Source organism: Acipenser ruthenus, chromosome 8 (assembly GCF_902713425.1).
Source record: "Acipenser ruthenus chromosome 8, fAciRut3.2 maternal haplotype, whole genome shotgun sequence".
Classification (NCBI taxonomy): Eukaryota; Metazoa; Chordata; class Actinopteri; order Acipenseriformes; family Acipenseridae; genus Acipenser; species Acipenser ruthenus.
In genome coordinates, this window is record NC_081196.1 from 38639324 (window position 1) to 38654586 (window position 15263).

The 15263-nt window shown below is 38.9% G+C and overlaps 1 protein-coding gene across 2 annotated transcripts in view; it reads right to left on the reverse strand.

Moving 5' to 3' along the window:
- The window catches only part of LOC117407396 (tetraspanin-7), a 51823-nt gene that overhangs the window by 4975 nt on the left and 31585 nt on the right, over positions 1-15263 (reverse strand). For both annotated transcript variants that reach the window (XM_034012374.3, XM_059028920.1), the window contains exons 2-6: positions 3778-3966; positions 2182-2256; positions 1789-1884; positions 1521-1676; positions 1102-1185 (exon numbers count right to left, since the gene is read on the reverse strand). In XM_034012374.3, the coding sequence (XP_033868265.2) occupies positions 1102-1185; positions 1521-1676; positions 1789-1884; positions 2182-2256; positions 3778-3966 (600 nt within the window). The remainder of the gene's footprint in view (positions 1-1101; positions 1186-1520; positions 1677-1788; positions 1885-2181; positions 2257-3777; positions 3967-15263) is intronic.

Below are 15263 nucleotides of genomic sequence, written 5' to 3' on the forward strand. Positions count from 1 at the left end.
TATACCATTGTTGGTAATAATAGGACTACAGTGCCACCTTGTGTAATTTAATAAATCGTGCACCCAAGTGGTGTTTAGCACTACAACTTTGTCTCCTGTGTCAGTGAATTCACCACCCTTCCACACACTGCTACAGAATAATGCTCTAGCCAATCAAGATCTATAAATCAGAATTCATTGACAATATTCCGGATATTTTGTTTTATCTTACTCCTGCTTTCTTAGGTTAAGCTAAACACCCTGCGAGAAACACACAGGTGCATCCAGCTGGACTGAGGGAGCTGTCTTAAAGTCTCACAGGGTAATCAGAATGAATTAATCATGTATAACTGATTAGCAGTAAGAAGCTATGAGGAGCTCAGGGAAGCTTAATTAAAAAGTTTATGTGTATCACTGACGGCAAAAGGACGCAGACTTTTTAGTGCTATATAATATATAACTCACATTATATCTCATATATAATAATTAGTCACATTATCACACACTACCTTCCAACACATATTGGGCAGATAAATACATCACTGTGGTGGGGACTTTCTTGGCTGTTTTACGCCACTCAGAACACCATTCTCATTAAATACCTCAGGAATAGATACCAGTATATTTAAATGGCCATATTTTTAAAGCATTTACCACAGTCTTTAACTCTAATTTTTTTAAATTTTTGAATGAGGTAAAACGATTGTTAATTTTACAAAAGTGATATAATTGAACTTTCCAGCACTCAAGCTGTTTTGTTTCTCATTAACATCATTTTTTCTTCTTTTAAAAAAAAAGGAGTTAAGTAAAAGAATGGAGGAAACACTTTGAAAATATGGCCCAGAAGCAATTAATGAGCAATCAGTGCAGAGACAGTTTTACTACTGTAACAATGCAGAACGACTCAGACATTTGTAACTTTACTTCCAAAAGTGACCAGTCTTGGCAGGCACCCAGGCAAAAACACATGTTTTAGAAGCAAAATGAAGAGCATAATTCCATCCCGTTGTTCTGACTTTTAGTAATGTATACTGTTTAGGATCTTCATACTCCACAATCAATCAATCCCTCACAAACGCTACATAAAAGAAAAGTACGCGGAGCAAATGTTGTAAACTTTACCTGTGAAAACGCAATTCCGAAAGCAACTCCAGCTATGATGCCCATGTTTGTCTCCATAAAGCTGGTCACCAAATTGTAACAGCCCTGAAACCAAAAGAAAGATTGACTCATTTGCCCAAATGAATCATTAGTATTCAAAGCAATAACAAATGTGGTTTTCTAAACTCACTGATGTGCAGAATATTCACAGAGGGAATAAAAAAACAGAAGGGATACAACAAACTAATGCAGCAAGGGATTTAGCTTGCAGCACCATCTAACCCCTTTCATAATAAATACCATGTTAATCAAGTCATGAATTATTTGTTCAGGAAAATCTGGAGGAACATAACAGTAAATCTGTGGTGTACCTGCTGAGCAGTGGTAAATATATTAGTGCTGTCAATAGTGGACCCCCAGGTGAATGGTCCAGGACGTACCTGCTGGTACACCTTGGTGGAGGCAATGGTGGCATTGCGCATGTCCTGCTGGCTGCAGTCACTGGCGTTGGCACAGCAGCTGCGCGGGATGCCGTTCTCTGGGAAGTAGTTGCTGCCGAACCAGCTGGTGTAGTTCTGCACTCCACAGCAGTGCAGCTACAAGGGAAACAAAAACAGGAGACCAAATAAGAACAATATAGATTTAAATGAACTGAGCCATGAAGAGACTTACACTATGGCTATTCCAGACACCTCTCTTCTTACTCACACTTGTCTGCACATAATCCACTGCCTTGCTTCGTTCATCATTCGCGTTGTAGTCGAGGACAGCTTCATTGTAAGTCCTGAGGAATGTGACCTTGATCTGGAAAGAAAATCCAAACAGATCCAACAATTACACAACACAGACATCTTGGAGAATGAGCATGTAGTCATTATTTGTTTGGAAATCCTGGCAATGTAAGCTCCTGCAGGAACATGCAGCCTTGTGAAATATGGTTATTCTATGAGCACAATACACTCAAATATACATTTACAGACATAACTCGTTCAGATATGATGTCCAAAATAACACACACTAAATTACTTTAATATATCAAAATGATACTCTTGAAAGATAAATGTCAAAAATACAATATTTTCAGGTGGGAGAGGTACCTACTTCATGTCGGAACACAAAACCAGAAATACCAGCCACCAGCTCAGCCAGGAACACCAGAGACAGGAACATAGCATACTGTCAACAGAGACGACAAAAGCAACAGGTCAAGACTGTGCATACAAACTCATCCAGGGCTGCAAGAATATCACACTGTTAAATACACCGCAGCTACCAAATCCAAACACCGGAGACAAGATGACCGTTTCCCAAACAATGAACTGTATTTCATAAATTGCAAAAAAATCGAAATATTGTGGATAACATCTCTTCTTGTGTCAAGTGTTCTGAAGGGTTTTTTTCCCTACCGCAGTATAAATTCTGTTTAATAAAAAAAAAAAGTGCATCTAAAAATGCCCTTGGAATAAATCACATGGTTTATTTGAATGATCTAAAACAGGAGCGGATGTTTGTACTTTCACCATAAAACTTGTAATCCTGCTCTTTCACTCGCCTTATTTAGGTAATGCGGTGGAATACAAAATCATACCTGGGGAAAACACCAGCAATATTAACAGAGCATTTAAATATTCCAAGGACTGTCTTGTTGACATATGCCAATAACGTCACTCATTTCTTCCAAGAACTCTTATGAACGTATATATGAATGTATGGGAGTATGTTCAAGTGATGTCTTTTATAATGTTCATGTGGCTGGGATGACTACTTAGCAACCTTAGCAACTGCAGACTTCTTGATTCAAGTCCCTGTAGTTTTAGCTTTGGGCTTCCACAGATTTGCATACAGATAAGAAACCAAATATTGGATATTGTTATTTTTCAAAACATTTAAAACAGTGAAGTCAAATCCATCAGGCCAGTACACATAATAAAAGGTTGCAGACGGTTAAGCAGGTACCATCTGCACATGTCGTGTCTCATTGCTTTTGAGCTACCATTAAAATGCTAAGTGTCTTCATTTCCCTGCAGTAGTATGAAATGGAGTTCTTATTTTACAGTGACTTTACAAAGCCGGATAATGGGCATGCCAGTTCCAGTGTAAAGGCTTATGACATCTTAATAGCACCCCTGACTAAATCCACAATTCCTCCCGCGTGACAGATTTACACTTGTGTGTGGCTATATCATACGTCTATTGACTTGACTTTAGTGCTACTTGGCTGAAAAAAATAAATATATACGATTGTACATAATAATGTACTTAACATGATTAGTTTCTTATATTCTATATTAAATTGTGGCGTATGAACTTTGTACTGGCACAAAATGAATTCCCCTTGAATAGCTCAATAACATGGTGGAGAGGTGGCTTTGATAACAATCCCCCAGATGAGACACATGAATATTTGCAACGCGGTGCACAGGAGAGAGCCACACTACAGATATGTGCTTTGGATGTTCTGATTTACAGTAGCTGTGATTCAAACAGGAGACACATTTTCCATCAACGAGAAGAACCAGGGTCATCTAGATCACAAAACAGTAGCTGGTGCAGTATGTCATATTGACCACATACTGCATTTATGACTGCTTGCATGGAATGCAAGTAGCACTAAGGTAACACCATGTAGCCCTAGATTACTTCTAGTAGGGGTCTGTGAAACAAGCAGATACAATTGTATTGCATTTGACTACATACCAATTTCAGCATCCACGGGCTTCCACGGCATGTTGCAAAGCATCCAAACAGCCCAAAGACAATGATAGTAGTACCAGTTCCGATCAGGACATAGGGGGCGTTGGTGGAGTTTTCAGCAATAAGGGAAATGTACGTCCCCAAGGTGAGCTTGCCCCATACGCCAACAGCAAGGAGGATTGCACCTGTGATCTGCAAATTAAAAAACATTTCAATTTCAGTAAATTCAAGACTGAATCCTAAGAAAACTGACTACAAAACACTCGGCACAACCATTAAGAGGGAATGCAACCCCCAACCCCCACCCCCAGCACAACCATTTGAAACATTCCTTAGTTCTGTTTCAAACTTTAGTGGATTGTACTGTACAGCTAATGGCCAAAGGTTTTACATCACTCTATAGAATTAACCAATTTTTCTTCACTCGAATGAAACCTGCTGAATAATGTTACATTAGCATTGAATTACATACTACTTGGTAGTTTTCCATATACTTAACAAAAAAACTGACATTTAAAAATATAACATGAAAACTGTACTACTATTATGGCTTCCGGTAAACTTTTGCGATATCATTTTGCAGTTTCTTTGATTACATGTGAAATAAAATATCTAAACTTTTTTTTTTTTTTTTTATTAGGTCTCAAATCATAAATTTCTAGATCCAAAACTGGTATGTACAGCCATAGCTGTACATACCACCAGCTACCTTTTTTTTCACTAAAAAGGACATCTGTGCTGCTGTATTTCAAACAGGACTACAATACAGATGGCAGTTTACAGTCTCTGTGTGGTTACACTATGGTCACCACAGTGACAGAAATAATAATCCCGGCTGACCCAGTCTTATCAGTGAGCCATCTGACTGAAGCAGAAATTACTTATCTGGGTCACTTTAACATGGCACTGCTACTCAAAACCTAATCAACTGGCAGGCAGCCAAGAACAACTTACCGCAGGGCACTTTCCCTGTGCAGTTGAAAGCCCAGGCCTGCCGGGTCGAGCTGAAAACCACAGCAGAGCTGACTTATCTACCCTCTTACCTGTACTGCTTGGATAGTTACCAGTTCAGTAATGACCCAGGCTTGTGACCTCCTTTTGAAACAGAAACTTAAAACCGACAACGCTGGGCCATGTGTGAGCCCAAGGGCACTGGCAGTCTCCTACCTCTTTATTAATGTGTTACAGATATATTTTGGTGAGGACTGTTTTCCAGCAATAGCACTGGAACCCTGTTTTGTACTGTTCATTAAATTACATATAGCTGCACATAAATAACATATGCTGTGCATAATGCCTGCTTTGAAGGGGTCATTATTACCTCAGCAAACTGTTACAGTACCTTAGCACTATCTATCGAGTCTGTGACTGCTCCCTGCAAGTACACATTTCGATACCTACATTTAAATATAGCTGCACACTAACCTTGCATTTCCTGAATTCAAGAACACTGTAAAAGCCATGTCCAAGGTTTCGTTACAGTTCATGTGTGATTTGTTTGCATAGGGTGATATTCTAATTGGCCATGCTGCACTGCTGCTGTGGAAAGGCAATTTGTAACTTGGTGGAAGGAATCATGTGCGTTTGCCTGTGAAAAAGCTTCACTACACTGTTTGCAACATTCTCTCAGCCGTTCTTTCAGAAGAATTTTGTCTTTGTTAAAAAGTTTATAACCTTGCAATAAAGTAAAACCTTGTATTAAGGCCACCTGAGTAAAAAGACCACTTCACAATTACAGCCACTTTTATACAGTCCTGAATTATTCCTATTGTAGTCACCTTTAATGTTAAGGTCAGCGTCTGCAGTGCCAAATGTATATAACCTCATTAACCCTGTAATGCCCAAGCATTTTTTAAATGAGAAAACCAACTATTTATGTAACTAGATTCTGTTTCTTGTACAAAACACCTTTTTTTCCCTGAAACACATAATGTACTACATATGAAAAAATCTGTCTTGTGAGGCTGGATTTAAAAGAATAACAATATAGAGTGGTGACTAAGCATTGTAATATGGGATACAGAAATGGGCATTTCATGGTTAAATGACCTCTCTAATAAAAATAATAAAAAATAAAAAAAAAACTCTGAACTTTTAGATGCAACTCTTTGCAAAGAAAACTAATTTAGAAATGAAATCCAATGAAAACAGTAAAATAGAACAGTTTGCATAACGGAACACTAAAATATAGTAATGTGGAAACTGGAAAGAAAATGGTTAAAATGTGCTGACACCAATACATCTATGGTAAAAATGTATTAGAATACATTATATCTACAGCCTCCTCAGTACTAAGACCACTCTCTATTAATGCCAGATTGTGTTGGTCCTTTGACTAAGTAGCCAGGTTTTCACTACACTGACACTTTTAGGTTTTGTGCCCACTGTGGCCTGACATGGTTGCCCATTGTTGTTCTTGTTGCCTCCTCCTGCACATTTCAATTTTCAACAACAGTAGAACAAAGTGGCCATGTGACTTCAACCAGTATCATCAGCACACAGTAAAAGTGTTATCCCTTTTTAAATATAGGACGGACACACGTTACATACTACTGGTCCATACAGGCTGTAATATGTTGTAATAATTGCAGACTTGTTCACAGAAATACAATATATAGGGTAACACAAGCAAGTACACAGTGCCCCGGAAGCAGCTTTTTACAGACGCCTCCATCCAAGCTTCTCTGGATTGAATCGTCTGTCCAAATGCAATCTGGCTCCTGGTGAGTCTCAAATCAACAATATGGCTAAACAGAATAAACAGAAATGTTCCTTGCAGAAGTGAAACCTTCACACAGGCTTGGCTGTTTGTTACTTCGTCCACTTAAGCACACCCATCATGCATTTCGTCTCGCTCGACCTAGATATGTGGTTTCGCACTACGCGGGATTGGTGACCCAGGTATGTGGTTTCACACTAGTGTGAACCAAGTTTAGGACCCAAGAGCAATAACTAAGCTTTTTCCATGGTATCATTATGCATTATGCATATTAAAGGATTGTTTTGCTTGATCGTAATTACTACTTTACAATTGCAATGGGGATACACGGCCTAAAGTAAAATTGCACATTACACAAATTGAGAACATACAAGGGGTGTGCAAGTAAATGAATCACAACTGGATGACCTTGATTCATAAAATGTAGCCAACTTCATTTTCCCCCCAAAATTAAAAAACTAAAAAAAATCCCAATCCATGCAAGTGTGACAGACAGGTAAACAAACAGTCTCCTTAATATAATACACTCTAATATAATATACTCAATAATATAATATAATATAATATACGCTATAATGTAATATACTCTATAATGTAATCTTATCAAATTCCATCACAATTGGGCCAGCTGTTCTCTAGATATACACAACACACTAAAGTGTGACTTACACACAGTACACTTGCCTCCACTATATCCCAAAGCTGGTCATCATGACCTAGATTAAGAACCGAATGTCCATACCCCCACCCCCACACTCTCTCTCTCGATCTCTCTCTCTCTCTCTCTCTCTGTGAATGTCCTTTATCAGAGGCCTTGAATCTGTTAAATGGCTTGAGTTGATGATCCAGTTACCAGGACAACAATATCGATATACTTCAGTAGGAGTTGTGCAGTTCCAGCAGCTTGCATAGCCAACAAAACGGAGTGCTGTCATGACTGCAGTGTCTGAAACTGACCCTGACAACAAGACCTGGCTGAACTGCATGCTGGGAGGAATAGCTACAGCTACTCACAATAGCTGTGGATTATATAAAACCAGAATTCTCCTTCCACTCCTACTCTCCTCAGCAGTTATCGCTATGAATTGTAACACCAGCAGAGGGCACTGTGTTCTTTTCCTAGTGCTTCTCTACAGCCACAGGTACTGAACAAGTGACTGCAGGATAACTATCCTGCACAACCACGTCAATTTCTAGTTCATGGGATCACCAGCCTGTTCGCAGGACAGATTCTGGCTGTGTAAATGATAATTCCTGTATAAATGACAATTCCTGTATCTGTGCCACAGAGAACTACAGTATATTCCGAATGCTATTTGATTTTTACTTGGTGAAGGGAATTTATCCTGCCACCACACAATAAATTCACTTCCTGAGCAGCAGGTATTAGGAACCCACCTGAGCCTTACACTCACAATCCATGAAATGAAAAAAATAAGGTACGGAAAACAAAATCAGAAAAATAACGTTATTGTTCCAACGACAATGAGAACATGTTTTTGTAAAGCAAAACTTGGTTATTTTACCACATTTATTGTGGTCAGATCAATTTCCCCCAGGGTTATATCTCAGCAGTAATGAAACAAGCAAAGTTCTACATGTGGCCTTCCTCACTTTGGAATATCTTCCTCTCTGCTGTTATTTTGGCCTCCTAAAAAAGCTGTTTTAGTCCTGTCAGTTTTGTCATTCGGCTAGTATCCTAATAGCACAGATATAATAGTAATCGCTTTAATGTTTCAAGAATAGCTCATTATACGGATGGTCAGACACCAGTGTAAACCAACTCCAAAAACTAGGATTTTGGGATAAATGCGATTGCTGTTATTCCTTTAGTTTACCAATTGTGACTTTAGGGAAGTGGTGCAACACACTGCAAAGCTGAAGTATCTGAAACTGAAAGCCATCGTCATTGACAGCTCTTCAGTAAAGCACAGCAAGGATGCTGGAGTAATATTTGCTTGGCATCATTTTAACAGTTGTACTAAAAAAAAAAAAAACCTGTAAATCGCACACAGCTATCAAAACCATTCAAGCTTTGACAGACCTCATCGATTTTTTTTTTTTTTTTATAGAAAATGTTCAGCCTTAACTCTTGTGTGCTTCTCAAAAGACTTACGGATAAGAAGAGCAGGAGAATCACTGGTGAGGACGGTGGAAAAGCCCCACATTTTGAGGAGTTTTTTTTTTTCTAGCACATGCCAGTGTCAGCCTGCATGAGGACAAAAAGCAACCTGTCAGAGAGCCAGGCAGTGCTGCTGACTCCATCTAGAATACTCTGCGACAAGCACATTTGATATATACAGATTTTTAAAATGGGTTCTAATCAAACTTGCTTACAATGACTGCTGGACAAGAGTATAAACAATATATCTATATTCTTGGAGTCACCAAAGTGGTCATTATAGATGGCTCCTTCAACAGTATATGCAGTATAAGTTTGCCTGTATGTACTGGTAACTGCTACTATAGAATAGTAATTCATGGATTAAAAATGCTGTAAATACACAGTGCCGTGTCTTTCAGTTGCAGAGATATAGAAGCACAGTACTATCGTTGACTGGTTATGGTAAGTTGATATATATTGACCTCAGACCTACCCTACCTGAACAAAACAGCAAGAAGGGCATTCTGGAACATGCAACCAGGTGAATAATTAATAAACTGCAGGGATGTTTTCATTTTTAGCATTGTGTATAAAATAAGCACCAAAAAAACAGGGCAACACTGAGTGCAGTTAAAGTGATTATGCAAATAGAAATATTCAGAATTTATTAAAATGTGGATAGACTGTACGTATATCAATATGGAAGATGCAGTAAATATCCCAAAATAGACCTTTGAACTAATGGTTAAATTTGAGGCCTGTCACAGTGAAACTTGGATATCTGGTCAATAAACAAATAATGGGGAGCTGTCAGAAAGCAGCAGGTATCCCACATTAATCTTTTATTGAACATACATACCTGGAGAGTGGACTAGAGTCGTTTGTGGTGATTGAACCTGGGAACTTCAGCATTGAGCTAATTGAAAAGCTCTGCTAGCTCCGATTGAATGTAACACCACTGGCACAGAGAAGCCCAGTTATTTCCTGCTTTAAATTACACAATATATTGAAAACGCGCCTCTTTGATGTGAGTGTAACAAACAGCTTGGACTGAAAGCAATAGGTTGGACATTGCCTTGAAGTCCTTAATAAAATCAAACAACAAAGGACATGCAAGTTAGCAGAATACCAGGAGCAGAATGCATTATTCTGAGATGCAACATGAAATACTTACCACTATCTTCTGTTTGCTTTTCTATGCATGCTTCTAATTGGGCTGAGATAGTCTGGAGACAAACCTACAGCTGTACTGCCATCGCTATAACGCTTGAGCAGGATTAGCTTTTAAGGCCACACCACAAAACTTACGAATACATAAAAAAAACACTACATCAATCATCAGTTGGAAGGGGTTGTTAGTTTATCTCTGTAGATTTTAAACTTGTTATAACTACACCTTTCTCATGAAGTAACTAGGTCTACAGTTCTAACTACTGTGGACACCTTCTCTGGATAAGCCAGCAGTGCTGCACTGCGTCTTTAAAGAAAGAGGCTGATGATGTGCTGTCTGAGAGGGTATCAAACCACCACCACACAGCTGCCTGCGGCAGCAACTCACTGACTCATTATTATTGAGCTACAGTTTTTTTTTTTTTTTTTTAACACTCATGGGAGGACAGGCAGGTATTTTCTTCTCATTTGCAGTGGATGTGATTCCTCGTGCTATTAGGCATTACAGACACCTCAGTGGTGTGTGAAATTTTTAACCACAATTTATTTTTGAATCTTGCAGATATGGAACAGCTGGGATAATTCTCTCCCTTAATATGGATGTGGCATTCCTTCCCAACACAGAATAGGAGAGGATCTTACTGTAATACCACACTGGAACACAGAATGAACTATTCTGCCATCCTAGTGTATGGTTGCTTACCTATTGATGGGAATCGTTCAGTGAATAAACACTGATAAAAATCAGACCTTCCTCAATGGCGGATTCATTTGTTCACTTAGCATAAAGTAAACTTATTTTGACTTTATATAAGAGAAATGGGTCTCCTGCATATGAGTAAATGATTTCAGTGTTCTGTTAGAGTTCAAGTTGATACTCTTATCGGATGCTTTAAAAGGAAAAGAATAAGCTATCATGCAATTAATCAAGGTCTAATTTATCAATAATTTTTGGAACCAGAAATGTGCGATTTACCAGTCATTTCTGATAATTGTTACAATATGTACATGTGGGAGTATTAAACAGTTTGTGATTAGCAGACATACATGTCACTCATTTAAAGTGGTTCAGTTTTGAACCCCCCTACCACAATATGAGGAGCACTTGTTAGGGGTCTGCCTATGTACTGATTGGAAGTTCTGGAGAGTGCGCTGCTGATGTGTTGAGAGGAGGCTGCTCTGCCCGCTCAGTCAAGGCCCGTTGATGCTGCTGCATGCTACTCTGCATGTTATTATAGCTCGATTGGTGGAATTCAATTTGGAGTCACACACTGCTGCAGTCACATTTTGTGCTACTCAAAAAATGGTCGAGGAGGGAGGTTAAGGAAGCAGGAAATCTGTCCACAATGCAGAATTTCATTTTCAACACAAAAACACCATGCAATGGAACAATCTTAAAGAGATTGTTTCTATTCTAATATGATATGCTATAGACTCTGTGGTATGGATCACTGATAATGTGCTTTAACTACAGTTAGTGCTATAAGTGCTCTACTCACTCCTGAGGAAAAACCTGAAGTGCTTTCACAAAGTCAGCCCCACATCCAGATCAATATGGAAACCAACCAAAAGTAGTTTCAAGTCAAATTTGACTGTAGCTCTTGCAGTGCCAAACCAATACCTCCCACAAGCACTAATATGGATTTAGAAACCTTATTCTAAACCCACACTCATGAAATCCTGGATGTGCCCCTGTACAGTATACCAGTACAGATTCCATCTATTAAGTGATCAGATAGAGGGAGGTTTAGAGCCACAGCCTGGACACCCACAGAAGATCAAGGCTTCATTGAGTGAAGCAGACTTCCTCCACAGTACATGTAAAAGGCAGTGCATTAGAGGAACATATACTGGATTATTATTTACTCTATAGGGTCTTTAATGGCTGGTTTCACAGACCCAGATTAGCGCTAAAATCTTGGAACTACTCAAAATTAATTTAGATACAAGTACTTCAAGACTAGTGCGAACTGAGGTCTGTGACACCAACTGAAAAGGTTTACCATTAAATTAATACTATCCCTACATTTTGTCAACTGCTGTAATATCGTTTTAAAAGCTTTTCCAAACAGTTGATAGCACAATGTACTCTGTTTTATTTTGGGATACAATCCTACTGGGAGTCCCCATCACCGATCTTCAGACATAATGTCAAGACACCTGGGACTGGGGTTTGATGTCAGTCGTTCCCAGTCATTTAATGGACAGAACCCAGACCCCCTGTTCTCTCCTGTTCTCTGTCGGGGTGATTCAGTACACCACACAGTTTTTTTAAAGGTTGTTGTGGATTAAAATGAAACCACTTGCATCCTTCCAACTGCTAAACAGATGCCAGCCATCTGCCAGCAATTTAGAATCACAGACCCTTGAGCTCTTGTTTCTTTATCACAAAGGTTTAGTTTACCAATGCCAGACACTATACAAAAGATAACTCTTATCCATAGGCAATGTTCTTAAAGTCAAAACAATGTGGTTATTTATGGATTCATCTAGTGTGGCTTGAACTTTTCATCTAAAGTGTTTTGTGTTTTTTCCCCATAACCTGTTTACGGCAGTCCCATGACAATCCATAAATCTATTACAGTATGGTAAATGATGAATACATGTGACAACCGTTGGTGGTGAGGCTGTATGTCTTTACAGCTGTCTCAATGGACATGGCTGGAATTTATAGGTTTCAATTTTCTATTACTTCCAGACACACATTTTGCACTTATTAAAACCCAAAGTGAATGACAATATGCAACTGCTACAGTCCCAATTTGTATAGATTTTGAATACAAGGTGAATAAAAAATAATGGTGAGGAGCCTTGTTCAGTCAATAATTTTGGTATGAGCATCATTTTACTGTGCATGCAAGTTATTTAAATGGGCGATTAAAATAAAGAGCACCATGTTTATAGCAGGGTGCTAAATTTGGGGGTGTAGAAAGCACAACCATTCCTGCCGGCTGGCATCTTACAGGTCTGTGACAGGCCTTGACATACTAACATGGTTTTAAGGTAAGCCTCGCTATCATGGATTGTCATGTCGTAACTCCTGACAATTGTAACCCATGATGCTTTGTTTTTATTATGCTTAACTAAACTATGCCTGCACTATGGTACTGTACTGCAGTAAACATTCTTGTAGCGTAGCATTCAATTAACAGATACTGAAAAGATCAGGCAGTGGGACACACATTCACATGGATGACATTAATCTGAATTTTAGCACTGAATTTCCAATATAACTCTAATAAGCAGCCTTACTTCACCGAACACTTTGGAAACTGTCCTTAGATACTATCATTATAAAATAAACGTAATATTGGTATTGATTTTTTTTTTGCACTGCCTAAGCAATTCTTTCTTAAAAGCAACTACAGCAGATAGAGCAAAAATAAATCACTAGGGGACTGGAATGTGCGTTTATCAAGACGCTCCATAAAAATGCATTTAAAATGCACTTCCCTTGACAGGATGCTGATTTTCACTGAAGCGCTGCAGCTCCCAGTAGGTTGTGAAGCCCAGCCAGTCAGATCCCTCTTACTGCATCGTATGTCAACTCCATCTCTTTAATTGGCTGTTTACCTCAGAGGATCACAGAAGGCATAGAACATTCTATCCAAAAAAAAATAGATAGTTTACACCACCCCTCCCTCCCTTGTCAGTTCCACACTTACAATACTCCATTGAAAAATAACTGCCTATAACCCTTTCTATGATTTCTTATCAATGTCCGCATCGTTTCTCAGTAAAGGGTATTTGGAAATCTTACAAAAAAGGGAGGTCGGAACTCTCAGATACTAGTGTAGTGGTATCGCAAACTAGTGCGCACAGATCATCACAGACTACATTACTGAGGGTTAAATATACTGTGCACAGTAGGGTTTGGGAAACTTGTATACAAATCAACAAGTTTATTGTATTTTACCCAAATGCCATTCGCAGGGTCAATAGTACTACAGTAGAGATGCAACACTTAATCTATTCCTGATCTCCATGGCTTTTGTTTTGCAAGCCTCAAATTAAACTTTCATTAAGAAATTAATCTACCCGGGTGCTCTATTTGGACTCACGTAGCGAACTCCTCAGAAACACATGCTTCTGTTTGTTTGGGGATGAGGAATGGCGGAATCTAATGTGCACATTATACTGTCTAATGATATGCACATGCATGTTTTCAGTTGTATTTTGTGCAGCCGTTGTTTCCTGTCCATTACTCGATTAGAGACTTTGCTCATTGAACCGCTAACGAGGAGTCTATGCTTTGGCGCAGATAAAAATTCAAGGCAGTCGTAGTGTTCATGAGACAGACACAGACATACAGAAACAATCAGAAATGTACCATCCTGTCACTCCCTGGTAGAGAGGCAGGGAAAGGCACAGAGCAGTGCAGTGTGTGGGACTGGCCAGGTCTATCTCATTGATAAACACTCCTCTGCAGTTATAATATTGACAAGCACCAAATATACAATTAAAAAAGGTATCAGGTTGATTTTCATCAGTAGATTAATGGCTGCAAAAGTCTGTTGCGGCTTAATTGTATTTACCACGTATTGTCTAGAGAATTAGTATTAAGTAATGACTGGTGTCTAAAACAAATAAAGCTCCATGCTGAACAGCAGAAAACCTAATCCTAATCCACACCCCCCTCCTCACTGAAGACCGCAAATAACAGCACAAAGCAGACTTTCTAAAAAGTTGTTTTAAGATTTGCAGTGTTTCCAGGGTTAACTAAACATGGTTGCCCTTAAGCAGCGTGATATTTGTTAACAGAACAATTGCATTTGGGCGGGCTGGTGAGATACGAAGACAAGGGCGGCACTATGCCCTGTACACTGACACGTTTGTACGGAAGAGCGTCAAGGCACCCATAAACAAAAGCACTTTGATGCAAAGGGAGACATTCCCCTTGTTTGTTTTCTGTTCTATAACATCGCCTGATCACAGCAGAGGTGATGTTACTCCACTTAAAGAGGAAGCAGCAACTATATTGTTCTGTTTTTTTTTTTTTAATGCTTGGAGAAGGTTTTTGAAAAGTTACATTCTCCAGGACAGACATGATCAGTGCATAAAACGTCTAAGGCTGTAAAGGTTTAAACACTGAAATGGAAACTAAATTTATGAATGCAGTTTCACTTTATACATTCTGTCACTTCACATAACTGCCCAGTTTAAGAAAGCAAGGGACTCATAATTACTGTACCATTAAAAAGAGCTGAAACAAGACTTTTTTTGTCAACCTCCAAAGCCAGTGTTTGTGCACATTCTTCTTCTTGTTTCTGTCTCGGGGTTAACACGCACAGTGCAAAAAAAACCCCAAACCTGTTGGATAACTTTGGCACAGCTTGAGAAGGAGCAGTAAGAACTGTTTTTGGAATGCTATTTTGTAAATTGCCAAATACTGTATTACAGTGCTTTGTTTTGCAATAATAAGATATTTTAGAAAGTGAGGTACCTGACATTGTTCATTTATAATGCCCCTGTGTTAATAAAGCAACTACAACATAG